Raw genomic sequence first — 18,787 nt, 5'->3', positions numbered from 1 at the left:
TTACTTTATGAACTGGTATAATGCTGTAATAACACAGTCTGTGTTACTTTATTAACTGGTATAATGCTGTAATAACAGTCTGTTACTTTATTAACTGGTATAATGCTGTAATAACAGTCTGTTACTTTATGAACTGGTATAATTCTGTAATAATAGTCTGTTACTTTATTAACTGGTATAATGCTGTAATAACAGTCTGTTACTTTATGAACTGGTATAATTCTGTAATAACAGTCTGTTACTTTATGAACTGGTATAATGCTGTAATAACAGTCTGTTACTTTATGAACTGGTATAATTCTGTAATAACAGTCTGTTACTTTATGAACTGGTATAATGCTGTAATAACAGTCTGTTACTTTATTAACTGGTATAATGCTGTAATAACAGTCTGTTACTTTATGAACTGGTATAATGCTGTAATAACAGTCTGTTACTTTATGAACTGGTATAATGCTGTAATAACCCAGTCTGTGTTACTTTATGAACTGGTATAATGCTGTAATAACAGTCTGTTACTTTATGAACTGGTATAATGCTGTAATAACAGTCTGTTACTTTATGAACTGGTATAATGCTGTAATATCAGTCTGTTACTTTATGAACTGGTATAATGCTGTAATAACAGTCTGTTACTTTATTAACTGGTATAATTCTGTATAACAGTCTGTTACTTTATTAACTGGTATAATGCTGTAATAACAGTCTGTTACTTTATGAACTGGTATAATGCTGTAATAACAGTCTGTGTTACTTTATTAACTGATATAATGCTGTAATAACAGTCTGTGTTACTTTATTAACTGATATAATGCTGTAATAACAGTCTGTTACTTTATTAACTGGTATAATGCTGTAATAAGTCTGTTACTTTATGAACTGGTATAATGCTGTAATAACAGTCTGTTACTTTATGAACTTGTATAATGCTGTAATAACAGTCTGTGTTACTTTATTAACTGATATAATGCTGTAATAACAGTCTGTGTTACTTTATTAACTGATATAATGCTGTAATAACAGTCTGTTACTTTATTAACTGGTATAATGCTGTAATAAGTCTGTTACTTTATGAACTGGTATAATGCTGTAATAACACAGTCTGTGTTACTTTATTAACTGGTATAATGCTGTAATAACAGTCTGTTACTTTATTAACTGGTATAATGCTGTAATAACAGTCTGTTACTTTATGAACTGGTATAATGCTGTAATAACAGTCTGTTACTTTATTAACTGGTATAATTCTGTATAACAGTCTGTTACTTTATTAACTGGTATAATGCTGTAATAACAGTCTGTTACTTTATGAACTGGTATAATGCTGTAATAACAGTCTGTGTTACTTTATTAACTGATATAATGCTGTAATAACAGTCTGTGTTACTTTATTAACTGATATAATGCTGTAATAACAGTCTGTTACTTTATTAACTGGTATAATGCTGTAATAAGTCTGTTACTTTATGAACTGGTATAATGCTGTAATAACAGTCTGTTACTTTATGAACTGGTATAATGCTGTAATAACAGTCTGTTACTTTATAAACTGGTATAATGCTGTAATAACAGTCTTTTACTTTATAAACTGGTATAATGCTGTAATAACAGTCTGTTAATTTATGAACTGGTATAATGCTGTAATAACAGTCTGTTAATTTATTAACTGGTATAATGCTGTAATAACAGTCTGTTACTTTATGAGCTAGTATAATGCTGTAATAACAGTCTGTTATTTTTTATTGAACCTTTATTTAACTTGTTTAACCTGTTTAATAACAGTCTGTGTTACTTTAGGGCTGGATCAAAACATTCAAACAGTTGTTCTCCAGGACCAAAGTGGAAGAATCCTGGTGTTGTTCAATAAAAACACAAGGATCATTCACATTTTTTATTGGTTAGGTCTTCCAGCTACCTTACCGTTCAAATAGTTAAAATTATTTGAAATATAAATCTTCAAGGATAAAAGCCAAACTAAAAGTGAAACTTTAAAACAAACAAAAATATTATTTCACGAATGAAAAAAATTAAAAAATGAAAAGCACCTAAACTAAAGTAAAGCACAAAACATCAAACAAAACAGTCATTCCAATTTGTATCACTATACATAACATCAAAATAATAATAATAATAAACATATTCATAAATGAATGTGTACAGCATTGATACAACATGTGCAGGAATAGATTAGACAGACTGGTGACACTCATCATCATGGTGGTTCTCACTCAACTGATCACTCTCTTCATCTATTTATTTCACTTCATTTCTCTGGGGTTTCCCAGGGCTTCTCCCAGGGGTGGGGTGTGAGTTAGGGTGGTGGGTGGTGGCCAGGTGTTGTATTCTGTCGTAAGTAAGGCTTATGATGATGACGATGGTGGGTCTAGACACCGAAGGTGTTCTCTCCGCTGTACGCCACGTATAAAAAGCCATCCTCGTCCTTCTCCTTCTCGTACAGCTGTCCCATGGTGATGCTGCAACGGGAGTCACAACAAACACAGAGAGAAGGAGGAAATGGGAGAAGTAAACAGACTGCGGCCCAAATGCCAACCTATTCCCTATACATGGCTCCCATAGGGCTCTGGTCAAATGTAGTGCACTATGTAGGGAGTAGGGTGCCGTTTGGGACATACCCAACATACTACTCAAGTGAACAGAGGGGATGGAATGTAGCAGTAGGTCTAAATGCTGCTTAGTGTTTAGTCACCATCAACAGAATGAAGTGATGTATCTGAAATACCAGTAGAATGACTAGAATCATCTACAGGCTGTTTGGTAATGTCTGTTCATTGTTTACTGCTGTTGTGTTGATACGACACTAATAAAGCTTTAGGCAGAGATTCAATTCATAGAGCAGCGGGCTGTTGGACAGCTGACAATGTGGCTTTTAAAAAGGCATTTTACCCAACGTTTGCTGAGATCGCCTTGATGGCTCAGTCTGAATAAACCTTTAAGGATGCTAGAACGTGGATCTAACATGGACCAGATTGAATATCGGCCTTCATTTACAGCGCATTCAGAAAGAATTTAGACCCCTTGACTTTTTCCACATTTTGTTATGTTACAGACTTATTCTAAAATGGATTAAATCAAATAAAAACATACTCATCAATCTACACACAATACCCCATAACGCCACCAAGTAAAAACAGGTTTTTAGAAATGTATGAAAACGTATTTACATAAGTATTCAGATCCTTTGCTATGAGACTCCAAATTGAGCTCAGGTGCATCCTGTTTCCATTGATCATCCATGAGATGTTTCTACAACTTGATTGGAGTCCACTTGTGGTAAATTCAATTGATTGGACATAATTTGTAAAGGCACACACCTGTCTGTAAAAGGTCCCACAGTTGACAGTGCATGTCAGAGCAAAAACCAAGCCATGAGGTCAAAGGAATTGTCCATAGAGCTCCGAGACAGGATTGTATCGAGGCACAGATCTGAGGAAGGGTACAAAAAAAACGTCTGCAGCATTGACGGTCCCCAAGAACACAGAGGCCTCCTTCATTCTTAAATTGAAGAAGTTTGGAACCACCAAGACACCTAGAACTGGCTGCCCAGCCAAACTGAGCAATCGGCAGGGAGAAGGGCTTTGGTCTGGGAGGTGACCAAGAACCCAATGGTCACTCTGACAGAGCTTTAGAGTTCCCCTGTGGAGATGGGAGAACCTTCCAGAAGGACAACCATCTCTGCAGCACTCCACCAATCAGGCCTTTATGGTAGAGTGGCCAGACTGAAGCCACTCCTCAGTAAAAGGCACATGATAGCCCGCTTGGAGTTTGACAAAAGGCACTTAAAGACTCTCAGACCATGAGAAAAATGATTCTTTGGTCTGATGAAACCAAGATTTGGCCTGAATGCCAAGCATCATGTCTGGCGGAAACCTGGCACCATCCCTACGGTGTAGAATGGTGGTGGCAGCAACATGCTGTGGGGATGTTTTTCAGAAGCAGGGACTGGGAGACTGACTAGTCAGAATTGAGGCAAAGTACAGAGAGATCGTTGATGAAAACCTTCTCCAGCGTACTCAGGACCTCAGACTGGGATGAAGGTTCAACTTCCAACAGGACAACATCCCTAAGCACACAGTCAAAACAAAGCAGGAGTGGCTTCGGGACAAGTCTCTGAATGTCATTGAGTGGCCCAGCCAGAGCCCGGACATGAACCCGATCGAACATCTCTGGAGAGACCTGAAATAGCTGTGCAGCGATGCTACCCATCCAACCTGACAGAGCATAAGAGAATCTGCAGAGAAGAATGGGAGAAACTCCCCAAATATAGGTGTGCCAAGTTTGTAGTGTCATACCCAAGAAGACTCGATGCTGTAATCACTGCCAAAGGTGCTTCAACAAGTACTGAGTAAAGGGTCTGAATACTTATTTCAAATACTTATTTTTGATAAATTAGCGAAAATTTCTAACAAAACCTCATAGCTTTGTCATTATGGGGTATTGTGTGTAGCTTGATGAGGGAAAACAAACTATTTTATCAATTTTGGAATAAGGCTGTAAATGTAACAAACTGTAGAAAAAGTCAAGGGTCTGAATACTTTTCCGAATGCACTGTATTTGTGTATAACTAAAGCTAAAGGATATCCTGTGGGAGCAGCCACTAGTATCCATGGGTTCAGACCAGGACCTGGATGCTGTGTCTTATTGAGGAAGAGACAAAAGGCATTGAGGTCAAACTATGAACCCATGAGGAGTGGGGTTCATATTCCTGTATCAACATTGTTGCCATTGGTACCAGAATAAATCCCTTTAGAGCAGCTGGTGTGTGAGCTTGTCTATATCTATAACTCATGTCCCAGGTTAACCCATCAGCTTGTCTATATCTATAACTCATGTCCCAGGTTAACCCATCAGCTTGTCTATATCTATAACTCATGTCCCAGGTTAACCCACCAGCTTGTCTATATCTATAACTCATGTCCCAGGTTAAACCATCAGCTTGTCTATATCTATAACTCATGTCCCAGGTTAACCCACCAGCTTCTCTATATCTATAACTCATGTCCCTGGTTAACCCACCAGCTTGTCTATATCTATAACTCATGTCCCTGGTTAACCCACCAGCTTGTCTATATCTATAACTCATGTCCCTGGTTAACCCACCAGCTTGTCTATATCTATAACTCATGTCCCAGGTTAACCCACCAGCCTGTCTATATCTATAACTCATGTTCCTGGTTAACCCACCAGCTTGTCTATATCTATAATTCATGTCCCAGGTTAACCCACCAGCTTGTCTATATCTATAACTCATGTCCCAGGTTAACTCACCAGCTTGTCTAGATCTTTAACTCATGTCCCAGGTTAACCCAGTTCTAACCCAGGTTGTCTATATCTATAACTCATGTCCCAGGTTAACCCACCAGCTTGTCTATATTTATAACTCATGTCCCAGGTTAACCTGGTTAAACCAAGCCTCTAGTATATTTGCCCTGTGTGGTCAGTGTCTGACAACATCAGTGGCTAAAAGCAGTGTTTTATCTATTTAACTTGGGGAAATATTGTTTCTAAAGTGCCATTTCAGATTGTTCCACTGAGTGCTTAGAGTTCCGACCTGGACTGAGGCACGGTCTTATCAACGAAGAGGAAGATGGCCTTCTCCGACGGCAGCTGGATGCGTTTCCTGATGATCCACATGAACTGGGCCACCGTGATGTCAGAGGGCACCAAATACTTCCTCTTGTCGATGTCCACAATCTGAGATCCAGACACCTTCTCCACGATCACCTACAAACAGACAACACAGAGTCATGTCATATTGGATGTTTATAGTGTTTACATAAATTCCCCTCCTGGAACAATAAAGATTTACTGAACTGAAAAATATGACAGCGTAGGGATGTGCATCTTTCCCAATCAAGACGATTCGATACACATCTAGATACAGGGGCTCCAACACCATAGAGGAACCATATGCATCTAGATACAGGGGCTCCAACACCATAGAGGAACCATATGTATCTAGATACAGGGACTCCAACACCATAGAGGAACCATATGTATCTAGATACAGGGACTCCAACACCATAGAGGAACCATATGTATCTAGATACAGGGACTCCAACACCATAGAGGAACCATATGTATCTAGATACAGGGACTCCAAAACCATAGAGGAACCATATGTATCTAGATACAGGGACTCCAAAACCATAGAGGAACCATATGTATCTAGATACAGGGGCTCCAACACCATAGAGGAACCATATGTATCTAGATACAGGGACTCCAACACCATAGAGGAACCATATGTATCTAGATACAGGGACTCCAACACCATAGAGGAACCATATGTATCTAGATACAGGGACTCCAACACCATAGAGGAACCATATGTATCTAGATACAGGGACTCCAACACCATAGAGGAACCATATGTATCTAGATACAGGGACTCCAACACCATAGAGGAACCATATGTATCTAGATACAGGGACTCCAACACCATAGAGGAACCATATGTTTCTAAATACAGGGACTCCAACACCATAGATGAACCATATGTATCTAGATACAGGGGCTCCAACACCATAGAGGAACCATATGTATCTAGATACAGGGACTCCAACACCATAGAGGAACCATATGTATCTAGATACAGGGACTCCAACACCATAGAGGAACCATATGTTTCTAGATGCAGGGACTCCAACACTATAGATGAACCATATGTATCTAGATACAGGGGCTCCAACACCATAGAGGAACCATATGTATCTAGATACAGGGGCTCCAACACCATAGAGGAACCATATGTATCTAGATACAGGGACTCCAAAACCATAGAGGAACCATATGTATCTAGATACAGGGGCTCCAACACCATAGAGGAACCATATGTATCTAGATACAGGGACTCCAAAACCATAGAGGAACCATATGTATCTAGATACAGGGGCTCCAACACCATAGAGGAACCATACGTTTTAGTTTGAAACGATTCGGTGCGATTTGGTTCGGGGGATTATAATTTGTTGCATAAAAACACATTCATTTTCCATTCTGAATTAAAAATCTGCTGCTGATGGTGCCGCGGTCTAAGGCACTGCATCTCAGTGCAAGAGACGAATACTACAGTCCCTGGTTTGAATCCAGGCTGAATCACATCCGGCTGTGATTGGGAGTCCCATAGGGCGGTGCACAATTGGCTCAGCGTCATCCGGGTTCGGCCGGTGTAGGCCGTCGTTATAAATAAGAATTTGTTCTTAACTGACTTGCCTAGTTAAAAAAAAAAAAGGTTTATTAAACGAGCTGGGCTCTCTCTGATCTGGATCTGTGTGTGTGTGTGTGTGTGTGTGTGTGTGTGTGTGTGTGTGTGTGTGTGTGTGTGTGTGTGTGTGTGTGTGCATAAATGATGTATGTACTATGTAGGCACCTGATCTGAGCCATAAGGGAGACTAGGCATCTACCACTATCAGATTAGGGGGGGGGGGGCATTGTAGCCTGATTTGTCTCCCTACTTTAGTCCTGAAATCACCATCACCCACTAATTAACTTTCCATGTTTTGCTGATGAATTTTTCAACAGCGGATAGATGACAATAACTAGCAAATGACATAGGTTGTCCCTCAACTAATAAAGCCTACTATCCAGCCAGGTCACCCGTGATACAAGTCAGTATTTGATGTCTATCCATGTCTGAGGACGTCAGGAGATGACGTGGAAACCAGCCACTAGGGCGGCAACGGTGAGCGCTGTCACCTTCAAGAAGGCTTTGGTTTTGCTAAGGGTGTTGTGGATGGGGCATACCTTAAGCATCTACCTCTGGTTCTAAAGGTTGCATGTTCAAATCCAGCAATAGAAAGTTGTTTTATCTTTTTGTTTTAAGCCTATCCAAAACCTTAATGCCTAACCTTAAGAATTTCTGAGTTAATGTCTAAACTTAACCTTAGAACGATAGTGCAGTAACAAAACACACGGGGCACAGTGCACAGCTTGGCAGTTACAGTCATTTCAGAAAGTATTTGCTCCCCTTGACTTTTTCCAAAATGTGTTGTCTTACAGCCTGAAGTTAAAATAGATTAAATAGAGATGTTGTCACTGGCCTACACACAATAACCCATAATGTCAAAGTGGAATTATGTTTTTCGAAATATATATTTTTTTAATTAAAAGCTGAAATGGCTTGAGTCAATAAGTACCCCTTTACTGGCTAGCCTAAATAAGTTCAGGAGGAACAATGTGCTTAACAATTCACATAATAAGTTGCATGGACTCATTGTGTGCAATAATAGTGTTTAACATGATTTTTGAATGACTACCTCATCTCTGTATCCCACCTTCTGCCCCCAGCTGTGCTCTGGACACCATATGTGAACTGATTGCCCCCCATCTATCTTCAGAGCTCGTGCTGCTAGGTGACCTAAACTGGGACATGCTTAACACCCCAGCCATCCTACAATCTAAGCTTGATGCCCTCAATCTCACACAAATTATCAATGAACCTACCAGGTAACACCCCAAAGCCGTAAACACGGGCACCCTCATAGATATCGTCCTAACCAACTTGCCCTCTAAATACACCTCTGCTGTTTTCAACCAAGATCTCAGCGATCACTGCCTCATTGCCTGCATCCGTAATGGGTCAGCGGTCAAACGACCTCCACTCATCACTGTCAAACGCTCCCTGAAACACTTCAGCGAGCAAGCCTTTCTAATCGACCTGGCCCTGGTATCCTGGAAGGATATTGACCTCATCCCGTCAGTAGAGGATGCGTGGTTATTTTTTTTAAATGCCTTCCTCACCATCTTAAATAAGCATGCCCCTTTCAAGAAATTTAGAACCAGGAACAGATATAGCCCTTGGTTCTCTCCAGACCTGACTGCCCTTAACCAACACAAAAACATCCTGTGGCGTTCTGCATTAGCATCGAACAGCCCCCCGTGATATGCAACTTTTCAGGGAAGTTAGAAACCAATATACACAGGCAGTTAGAAAAGCCAAGGCTAGCTTTTTCAAGCAGAAATTTGCTTCCTCCAACACAAACTCAAAAAAGTTCTGGGACACTGTAAAGTCCATGGAGAATAAGAACACCTCATCCCAGCTGCCCACTGCACTGAGGATAGGAAACTCTGTCACCACCGATAAATCCACTACAACTGAGAATTTCAATAAGCATTTTTCTACGGCTGGCCATGCTTTCCACCTGGCTACCCCTACCCCGGTCAACAGCACTGCACCCCCCACAGCAACTCGCCCAAGCCTTCCCCATTTCTCCTTCTCCCAAATCCAGTCAGCTGATGTTCTGAAAGAGCTGCAAAATCTGGACCCCTACAAATCAGCCGGGCTAGACAATCAATTCTAGAATTATCTGCCAAAATTGTTGCAACCCCTATTACTAGCCTGTTCAACCTCTCTTTCGTGTCGTCTGAGATTCCCAAAGATTGGAAAGCAGCTGCGGTCATCCCCCTCTTCAAAGGGGGGGACACTCTTGACCCAAACTGCTACAGACCTATATCTATCCTACCCTGCCTTTCTAAGGTCTTCAAAAGCCAAGTCAACAAACAGATTACCGACCATTTCGAATCCCACCGCACCTTCTCCGCTATGCAATCTGGTTTCAGAGCTGGTCATGGGTGCACCTCAGCCACGCTCAAGGTCCTAAATGATATCGGAACCACCATCGATAAGAAACAATACTGTGCTGCCGTATTAATTGACCTGGCCAAGGCTTTCGTCTCTGTCAATCACCACATCCTTATCGGCAGACTCAGTAGCCTTGGTTTCTCAAATGATTGCCTCGCCTGGTTCTCCAACTACTTCTCTGATAGAGTTCAATGTGTCAAATCGGATGGCCTGTTGTCCGGACCTCTGGCAGTCTCTATGGGGGTGCCACAGGGTTCAATTCTTGGGCCAACTCTTTTCTCTGTATACATCAATGATGTCGCTCTTGCTGCTGGTGAGTCTCTGATCCACCTCTACGCAGACGATACCATTCTGTATACTTCTGGCCCTTCTTTGGACACTGTGTTAACAACCCTCCAGACGAGCTTCAATGCCATACAACTCTCCTTCCGTGGCCTCCACCTGCTCTTATATACAAGTAAAACTAAATGCATGCTCTTCAACCGATCGCTGCCCGAACCTGACCGCCCGTCCAGCATCACTACTCTGGACGGTTCTGACTTAGAATATGTGGACAACTACAAATACCTAGGTGTCTGGTTAGACTGTAAACTCTCCTTCCAGACTCACATCAAACATCTCCAATCCAAAGTTGAATCTAGAATTGGCTTCCTATTTCGCAACAAAGCATCCTTCACTCATGCTGCCAAACATACCCTCGTAAAACTGACCATCCTACCGATCTTCGACGATGTCATTTTCAAAATAGCCTCCAATACCCTACTCAATAAACTGGATGCAGTCTATCAGTGCCATCCGTTTTGTCACCAAAGCCCCATATACTACCCACCACTGCGACCTGTACGCTCTCATTGGCTGGCCCTCGCTTCATACTCGTCGCCAAACCCACTGGCTCCAGGTCATCTACAAGACCCTGCTAGGTAAAGTCCCCCCATATCTCAGCTCACTGGTCACCATAGCAGCACCCACCTGTAGTACGTGCTCCAGCAGGTATATCTCTCTGGTTACCCCCAAATCCAATTCCTCCTTCAGCCGCCTCTCCTTCCAGTTCTCTGCTGCCAATGACTGGAACGAACTACAAAAATCTCTGAAACTAGAAACACTTATCTTCCTCACTAGCTTTAAGCACCAGCTGTCAGAGCAGCTCACAGATCACGGCACCTGTACATAGCCCATCTATAATTTAGCCTAAACAACTACCACTTCCCCTACTGTATTTATTTATTTTGCTCCTTTGCACCCCATTAGTTACATTTCTATTTTGCACTTTCATCCACTACAAATCTACCATTCCAGTGTTTTACTTGCTATATTGTATTTACTTTGCCACCATAGCCTTTTTTGCCTTTACCTCCCTTATCTCACCTCATTTGCTCACATTGTATATAGACTTATTTTTCTACTCTATTATTGACTGTATGTTTGTTTTTACTCCTTGTGTAACTCTGTGTTGTTGTATGTGTCAAACTGCTTTGCTTTATCTTGGCCAGGTCGCAATTGTAAATGAGAACTTGTTCTCAACTTGCCTACCTGGTTAAATAAAGGTGAAATAAAAATAAATAAAAACAAAATTATCTGTAAGGCCCTCAGTCGGGCAGTGAATATCAAACACAGATTCAACTACAAAGACCAGGGATGTTTTCCAATACCTAGCAAAGAAGGGCACCTATTGTTTTTTTAAATAATCAGACATTGAATATCCCTTTGAGCTTGGTGAAGTTATTAATAACACGTTGGATGGTGTATCAATACACCCCATCACTACAAAGTTACAGGCGTCCTTCCAAACGCAGTTGCTGGAGAGGAAATAAACTGCCCAGGGATTTCAACACGAGGCCAATAGGGACTTTAAAACAGTTACAGAGTTTAATGGCTGTGATAGGAGAAAACTGAGGATGGATCAACAACATTGTAGTTACTCCACAATAATAACCTAATTAACAGAATGAAAAGAAGGAAGCCTGTAGAGAATAAAACTATTCCAAAACATGCATCCTGTTTGCAACAAGGCACTAAACTAATACTGCAAAAACTGTGCCAAAGCAATTCACATTTTTGTCCTGAATACAAATTGTTATGTTTGGAGCAAATCCAATACAACACATTACTGAGAACCACTCTCCATATTCTCAAGCATAGTGGTGGCTGCATCATGTTTGCTTGTCATCTTTAAGGACTAGGGAGTTATTCAGGATACAAAGAAATGGAATGGCACTAAGCACAGGCAAAATCCTAGAGGAAAACCTGGTTCAGTCTGCTTTCCACCAGACACTGGGAGATGAATTCACCATTCAGCATGATAATAATCTAAAACACAAGGCCAAATCTACACTGGGGTTGCTTACCAGGAAGAGAGTGAATGTGAGAAGCCGAGTTACAGTTTTGACTAAATCTTCTTGAATATCTATGGCAAAAAATGGTTGCCTAGCGATGATCAATAACCAATTTGACAGAGCTTGAAGAATTTTGAAAGAATAATGGGCAAATATTGAAAATTCAAGTGTGCAAAGCTCTCAGAGACTTACCCAGAAAGACACACAGCTGTAATCACTGCCAAACGTGATTCCAATATGTATTGAATCAGGGGTGTGAATACTGTACTTACGGGGAAAAAAACAATTCAATCCATTTTAGAGAAAGGCTGTAACGTAACAAAATGTGTAAAAAGTCAAGGGGTCTGAATACTTTCCGAATGCACTGTATGTCTTTATTTCCTTTAAATTAGAAAAAAGAATAAACATGTTTTCACTTTGACATTATGGGGTACGGTGTGTAGATGGGTGAGATAAAAAAAAAAAATTATTACATTTTGTATTCAAGCTGTAACAACAAAATGTGGAATAAGTCAGGGGGTATGAATACTTTCTGAAGGCTCTGTACATGCAATTTGACACGAATGATGAGCTGCATTTTCAGAAGTTAGAAAGAATATAATATGATGCAAAAAAAGAAAAAAAGTGAACCGGCAATTCCTAATGTTTTCTGACCGATGCATGCTATGCTACATTTGGATTGGTTTGGGGTCCACTTGCATCTTAAACATTTGAATTGGGGACCGATGTGCATCGGTGAATCGTTACAGCCTGATTAGACAGGCATATAAATTCAATGTAACATTGTAATAAATATGTTATAACGATGCGTGAACCACTATATAAAGTTATTTTACCTAAAAATCCCTCTGTACCTAATATCATTAATAACCATTAGACGTAGGAGTTACCATAGCAGGGCTCAGGGCTAAATGGACATTCCTTCCGTCCCTACAGAATTAGGTAAATCAATTTTTGTTTTTTGCAACTTCCTTGGAATAATATGCCTCTAGGGCAATTCAGACTGATTGAGGACCATTTTACTGAAGAATGTGCTTAGTTTCTATTATAGTGTTATGTATATATGTAAATGTAATATAATAATAATAATATAAATGTAAATGTAATATATATGTTTTGCATTTCATATTGATGTGTTTATTTTCATCTGTAAAAGAGACATTGGTCTCAGCATGACTCCCTGTCCAAATAAAGGTACAACAATACATCCACACCCAGTGAAAACCCGTCTCACTCACCGGAACCCTATCTGGGTACTTGCTGCGTATTTTGGCCGACTCTATACACCGATGTTCTGTTGAGAAGAAGAGATGGATTGAGAGATGTTATGAATGGCCCACTCTATACACCGATATTCTGTTGAAAAACAGAGACGGATTGAGAGATGTTGTGAAGGGTGTTACACTGTCATCAGTACAGTAATACAACATGTTTCAAATCCTCCTAGCTACAGGGAGGGCAGGCGTTTTGCTCCAGCCTTTACTCTAAACCAGCTGATTCAGCTAATAAAGAACCTTAAGAGCAGCTTAGATTAGTAGAACAGGCCGGTGGGTTGCCCCCCTGCCCTACTCAGTTCACCAAAGAGCAAGTTGTGTCCCAAATGCCCCCCTATTCCCTGTGTAGTGCACGACTTTTATCCAAGGCTCTGGTTAAAAGTAGTGCACAATATAGGGAATAGGGTTCCATTTGGAACACACACTCTTGGGTGGCTGTGACAGGAGGATCAACATTTGACGAGAGGTCACATGACCGAGATACACAGGCATCAGAGCAGCTGTTGGACACCAGATGCACTCTGGGTAATCACTGGCAAAAGCTGCCAATTCACTGGGATAAATACGTCAATATCTCCTCTAGGCTACTTCTCTATGTGTCAATCTAACACATAAGTCATTACAGGTGTGGCCTATATCCAAAATATGTAATAAAAGGGAAAAGAAAACCCAAGAAAACTCTGGAATAATATTTTTAGGAGACTTTTGTTAAAATATATCGTTTTTGCTATGTTATGTAAGCATATTTCAGCCATATAACGTTGTAATGTTATCACAGTAATAACCTAATGTTCAGGGGATATGACATGCGTCAGGAGCAAAGAATGATTGAGACAACATTTGTCCAACTGTTTGTTAGAACGAATAGGCCTAGTCCTATTTGATATGATCTATTTACTTTCAATATCACTATCATATCAGTTGTCATGTCAATAGGAACGACATGTCCCGACGAGGGGATTCAAAATGAAAACGCATAAGCACATTTAGCCAATTAAACAACCAATCCGTATGTAATATTTGACTAATGTCTTTTGAACAAGACATTAAGTGACGTCGACATACAATTTCGATTAACTTCGTGATGTTATTTTGTAACCAAAGGACTCAACAGCATCTGAGCGGCTAGGCCACCACAGCCAATGTTAGTGCAGAAAAGTAGCCAATCATGATCAGCAATTGCCATTTAAAAAAAAAAGAAGAACGCAGAGTAGATACATATGTGCTCCTATTTTGACAATTTTGTTATTTGCCTGTTATGAAACAAGTAACCCTCTTACCCAGGGAATGATCCTCTTTGAACATCCATTTCATGGTGGCTGATTCCAGGAGAGTTTGCTCGACGCGCAGTAAAATCGTAGAGGGTTGGTGAGAAATCAGACCGTGAAAACAAAACAACAAAAAAGATTGCTATTGCTGTATCCTAAAAGTCAAAAACAATGTAAAAATGTTGACCAAGCGCGTCAACAATGTAAGCAAAACAAGTCTCAGTCGGCCTCGGCGCTGCCCCGGCGATGACGTCACTATGGGACTGAACCGTCGTATCGCGTGGGAAGGAGGCTGATCCGAATGGGTGCGGTTCAGAGACACACATGCTGCGCAGAATATCAGATCACTTTACAACGCCTCGGTGTTTAACGTCCAATCACGATAAAGACGTAGCTAACAGTCTGCTACAACCTGAGCCGGCCTGTGCAGAGTTTGTATCTCTGGAACATATCTAGGATCTCAGTCTACTTTCGTTCCTTTTTTTTTTTTTAAACGGTACTTGCTGTTCTGGATCATTCCAACTCGACGTTACCCCTTTGAATTTACATTTTAAATGGTTAATGTTAGCTAAGGGTTCTGGTTAAGTTTAGGGTAAGGGTTAGGATTTAGGGTATGAACGTCCCAAATATCCCGGATAGCACTATCTTTTTAAAAACATGACAGTCTGGTCTAGTTTATGACAGATGCCTGAGTTGATGAGCAAGTGATTTGTCCTAGAAACACCATTAAATCTCCATAAATCCTTTCTATTTCCTCCCCCTTTTCATGGGATTTATGGCATTGATTCACATAGGAATATCATAGATATGTTGTTTGGGTGGAATCCCACTAGAGAATTACATATGGAATCATAGACAGAGTGATTGAAATAGGATTCCAGTGGACACACTCGTATTCTGGGCCTTTAAAGTAGGCTTCAGTAACAGCACATGGAGTTTCCTTTATTCAGCCAATCTCCATCAGCAACAGAGCTGAATGTTTAGAAACAGTTCTGTCCGTGCTCTGATTGGACTGTTATTGTCATGTGAAGGTCATAACACAGCTCTATTATTTGTCACTAATTGTTTTATTAGAAGTATGTACAATAGTATTGGTTGTATAACATATACAGATATTGAGATATCAGCAGTGCTTTAGTACATAGTGATACAGAATTAGGATAATACAACACACCACAGTCATCTATTATTATTATTATTATAATAAAGTAACTTTACAGTATAGTGTGTGTAGTTGACTTGCCAACCGCTGTAACAATTGCTGTCACCAAGTTTTCCAGGAATCCAGGTTGGATCATACTTATTCCATCCTGATTCCCAGAATCTTCCAACTGGGATTTCTGGAAAACTTCAAGCATTTTATGAAAAATGTCCAGATTTTTGCCCTTTGACATAATCCAAACTGTTTTCTGGTGAACTAGCCAGATCATACGATAGCTCACCATTCTGTTTCATCTGAAGGAAGCCCTGAGATCAGGTTGGGTCTACGAGGTTATCAAAACGGTGTATGCACCACAGGAGGTTGGTGACACCTTAATTGGGGAGGATGGGCTCGTGGTAATGACTGGAGCAGAATCAGTGGAATGGTACCAAATACATTAAACACATGGTTTTCAGGTGTTTGGTGCCGTTCCATTTGCTCCGTTCCGGTCATTATTATGAGCAGCCGTCTCCTGTGACATGTACGTGTTGATGTCAAATGGCAACCCCATTATCAACCAATCAGGAGTTCTGGAAAACCTGGGAATTTGGGGAAAGTTACTAGAATTTTACAACCCTAGTTTCGTTGATGTCAAACAGTTTCCCCTTTATTATCCTCAGCCTTTCAGCTGGTTATCAGAGGGAGGGGTTATCAGCCTTCAGCTGGTTATCAGAGGGAGGGGTTACCAGCCTTCAGCTGGTTATCAGAGGGAGGGGTTATCAGCCTTCAGCTGGTTATCAGAGGGAGGGGTTACCAGCCTTCAGCTGGTTATCAGAGGGAGGGGTTATCAGCCTTCAGCTGGTTATCAGAGGGAGAGGTTATCAGCCTTCAGCTGGTTATCAGAGGGAGGGGTTATCAGCCTTCAGCTGGTTATCAGAGGGAGGGGTTACCAGCCTTCAGCTGGTTATCAGAGGGAGGGGTTACCAGCCTTCAGCTGGTTATCAGAGGGAGGGGTTATCAGCCTACAGCTGGTTATCAGAGGGAGGGGTTACCAGCCTTCAGCTGGTTATCAGAGGGAGGGGTTATCAGCCTTCAACTGGTTATCAGAGGGAGGGGTTATCAGCCTTCAGCTGGTTATCAGAGGGAGGGGTTATCAGCCTTCAGCTGGTTATCAGAGGGAGGGGTTATCAGCCTTCAACTGGTTATCAGGGAGCAGGGGTTATCAGCCTTCAGCTGGTTGTCAGGGAGGAGGGTTTATCAGCCTTCAGCTGGTTGTCGGGGAGGAGGGGTTATCAGCCTTCAGCTGGTTGTCAGGGAGGAGGGTTTATCAGCCTTCAGCTGGTTATCATTTACATTTACATTTAAGTCATTTAGCAGACGCTCTTATCCAGAGCGACTTACAAATTGGTGCATTCACCTTATGATATGAGAGCGGGGTTATCAGCCTTCAGCTGGTTATCAGGGAGGAGGGTTATCAGCCTTCAGCTGGTTATCAGAGAGCGTGGTTATCAGCATTCAGCTGGTTATCAGAGGGAGGGGTTATCAGCCTTCAACTGGTTATCAGTGAGGAGGGGTTATCAGCCTTCAGCTGGTTATCAGAGAGCGGGGTTATCAGCCTTCAGCTGGTTGTCAGGCAGAGGGGTGATCAGCCTTTAGCTGGTTGTCAGGGAGAGGGGTGATCAGCCTTTAGCTGGTTGTCAGGGAGAGGGGTGATCAGCCTTTAGCTGGTTGTCAGGGAGAGGGGTGATCAGCCTTTAGCTGGTTATCAGGGAGGAAGGGTTATCAGCCTTTAGCTGGTTGTCAGGGAGAAGGGTTTATCAGCCTTCAGCTGGTTATCAGAGGGAGGGCTTATCAGCCTTCAGCTGGTTGTCAGGGAGGAGGGGTTATCAGCCTTTAGCTGGTTGTCAGGGAGGAGGGGTTATCAGCCTTTAGCTGGTTGTCAGGGAGGAGGGGTTATCAGCCTTCAGCTGGTTGTCAGGGAGAGGGGTGATCAGCCTTTAGCTGGTTGTCAGGGAGAAGGGTTTATCAGCCTTCAGCTGGTTATCAGAGGGAGGGCTTATCAGCCTTCAGCTGGTTGTTAGGAGGAGGGGTTTATCAGCCTTCAGCTGGTTATCAGAGGGAGGGCTTATCAGCCTTCAGCTGGTTGTTAGGAGGAGGGGTTTATCAGCCTTCAGCTGGTTATCAGAGGGAGGGCTTATCAGCCTTCAGCTGGTTGTTAGGAGAAGGGGTTATCAGCCTTCAGCTGGTTATCAGGGAGGAGGGGTTATCGGCCTTCAGCTGGTTGTCAGTGAGGAGGGGTTATCAACCTTTAGCTGGTTATCAGGGAGGAGGGGTTATCAGCCTTTAGCTGGTTATCAGGGAGAAGGGTTTATCAACCTTTAGCTGGTTATCAGGGAGGAGGGGTTATCAGCCTTCAGCTGGTTGTCAGGGAGGAGGGGTTATCAACCTTTAGCTGGTTATCAGGGAGGAGGGGTTATCAGCCTTCAGCTGGTTGTCAGGGAGGAGGGGTTATCAACCTTTAGCTGGTTATCAGGGAGGAAGGGTTATCAGCCTTTAGCTGGTTGTTAGGAGGAGGGGTTATCAGCCTCCAGCTGGTTATCAGGGAGGATGGGTTATCAGCCTTTAGCTGGTTGTCAGGGAGGAGACGTTTATTTGGTTATTAGGATCCCCATTCGTTTTTGCAGAAGCAGCAGCGACTCTTCCTGGGGTCCACAAGATACACAAAACATGACAAGTAACAAAACACTGATACACAAGGAAAGTTACACAAATGTAAACAATATTCAAACAATGCAACTAAAAAATTATACAAACAATACAACTAAAAACTGATGTTTATGTGTATGTGTATATTTAAACAATGCAACCAAAAAATTATACAAACAATACAACTAAAAACTGATGTTTATGTGTATATTTAAACAATGCAACCAAAAAATTATACAAACAATACAACTAAAAAAAAATGTTTGTGTGTCCTTCCATGAGTTGCTTTTTAATCCATTTTTAAAGGGGAGTTCCATGCAATCATGGCTCTGTGTAAAACCGTGTATTGCCTTGAATTAGTTATGGACATGGGGACTGTGAAGAGACCCCTGGTGGTATGTCTTGTGGGGTATGTATGGGTGTCTCTGCTGAGTGTTATTTGATTATGCAAACAATCTGGAATT

The 18,787-nt window shown here is 41.5% G+C and overlaps 1 protein-coding gene across 1 annotated transcript; it reads right to left on the bottom strand.

Moving 5' to 3' along the window:
• Positions 1–1,878: 1,878 nt before the first annotated feature.
• LOC106587940 (gamma-aminobutyric acid receptor-associated protein-like 2) lies at positions 1,879–14,787 on the bottom strand. Its single transcript, XM_045711713.1, has 4 exons — positions 14,489–14,787; positions 13,173–13,228; positions 5,570–5,742; positions 1,879–2,474 (listed from the first exon to the last, which is right to left on the bottom strand). Exons 1-4 carry the CDS (start codon positions 14,520–14,522, stop codon positions 2,384–2,386), a joined length of 354 nt encoding a protein of 117 aa, XP_045567669.1. The 5' UTR covers positions 14,523–14,787; the 3' UTR covers positions 1,879–2,383.
• Positions 14,788–18,787: the final 4,000 nt, after the last annotated feature.

Source organism: Salmo salar, unplaced genomic scaffold (genome assembly GCF_905237065.1).
Source record: "Salmo salar unplaced genomic scaffold, Ssal_v3.1, whole genome shotgun sequence".
NCBI classification, from domain to species: domain Eukaryota; kingdom Metazoa; phylum Chordata; class Actinopteri; order Salmoniformes; family Salmonidae; genus Salmo; species Salmo salar.
The sequence above is the reverse complement of the archived record's forward strand: the minus strand, read 5'-3'. Positions and strand labels throughout refer to the sequence as shown.

Excerpts from the sequence above, each read along its gene's own strand:
- LOC106587940 (XM_045711713.1), bottom strand. The coding sequence starts at position 14,522 with ATGAAATGGATGTTCAAAGAGGATCATTCCCTGG. Across the intron at positions 13,229-14,488 it reads CAAAGAGGATCATTCCCTGG|AACATCGGTGTATAGAGTCG; the intron begins GTAAGAGGGTTA and ends TCTTCTCAACAG. Across the intron at positions 2,475-5,569 it reads AAGACCGTGCCTCAGTCCAG|CATCACCATGGGACAGCTGT; the intron begins GTCGGAACTCTA and ends CTCCCGTTGCAG.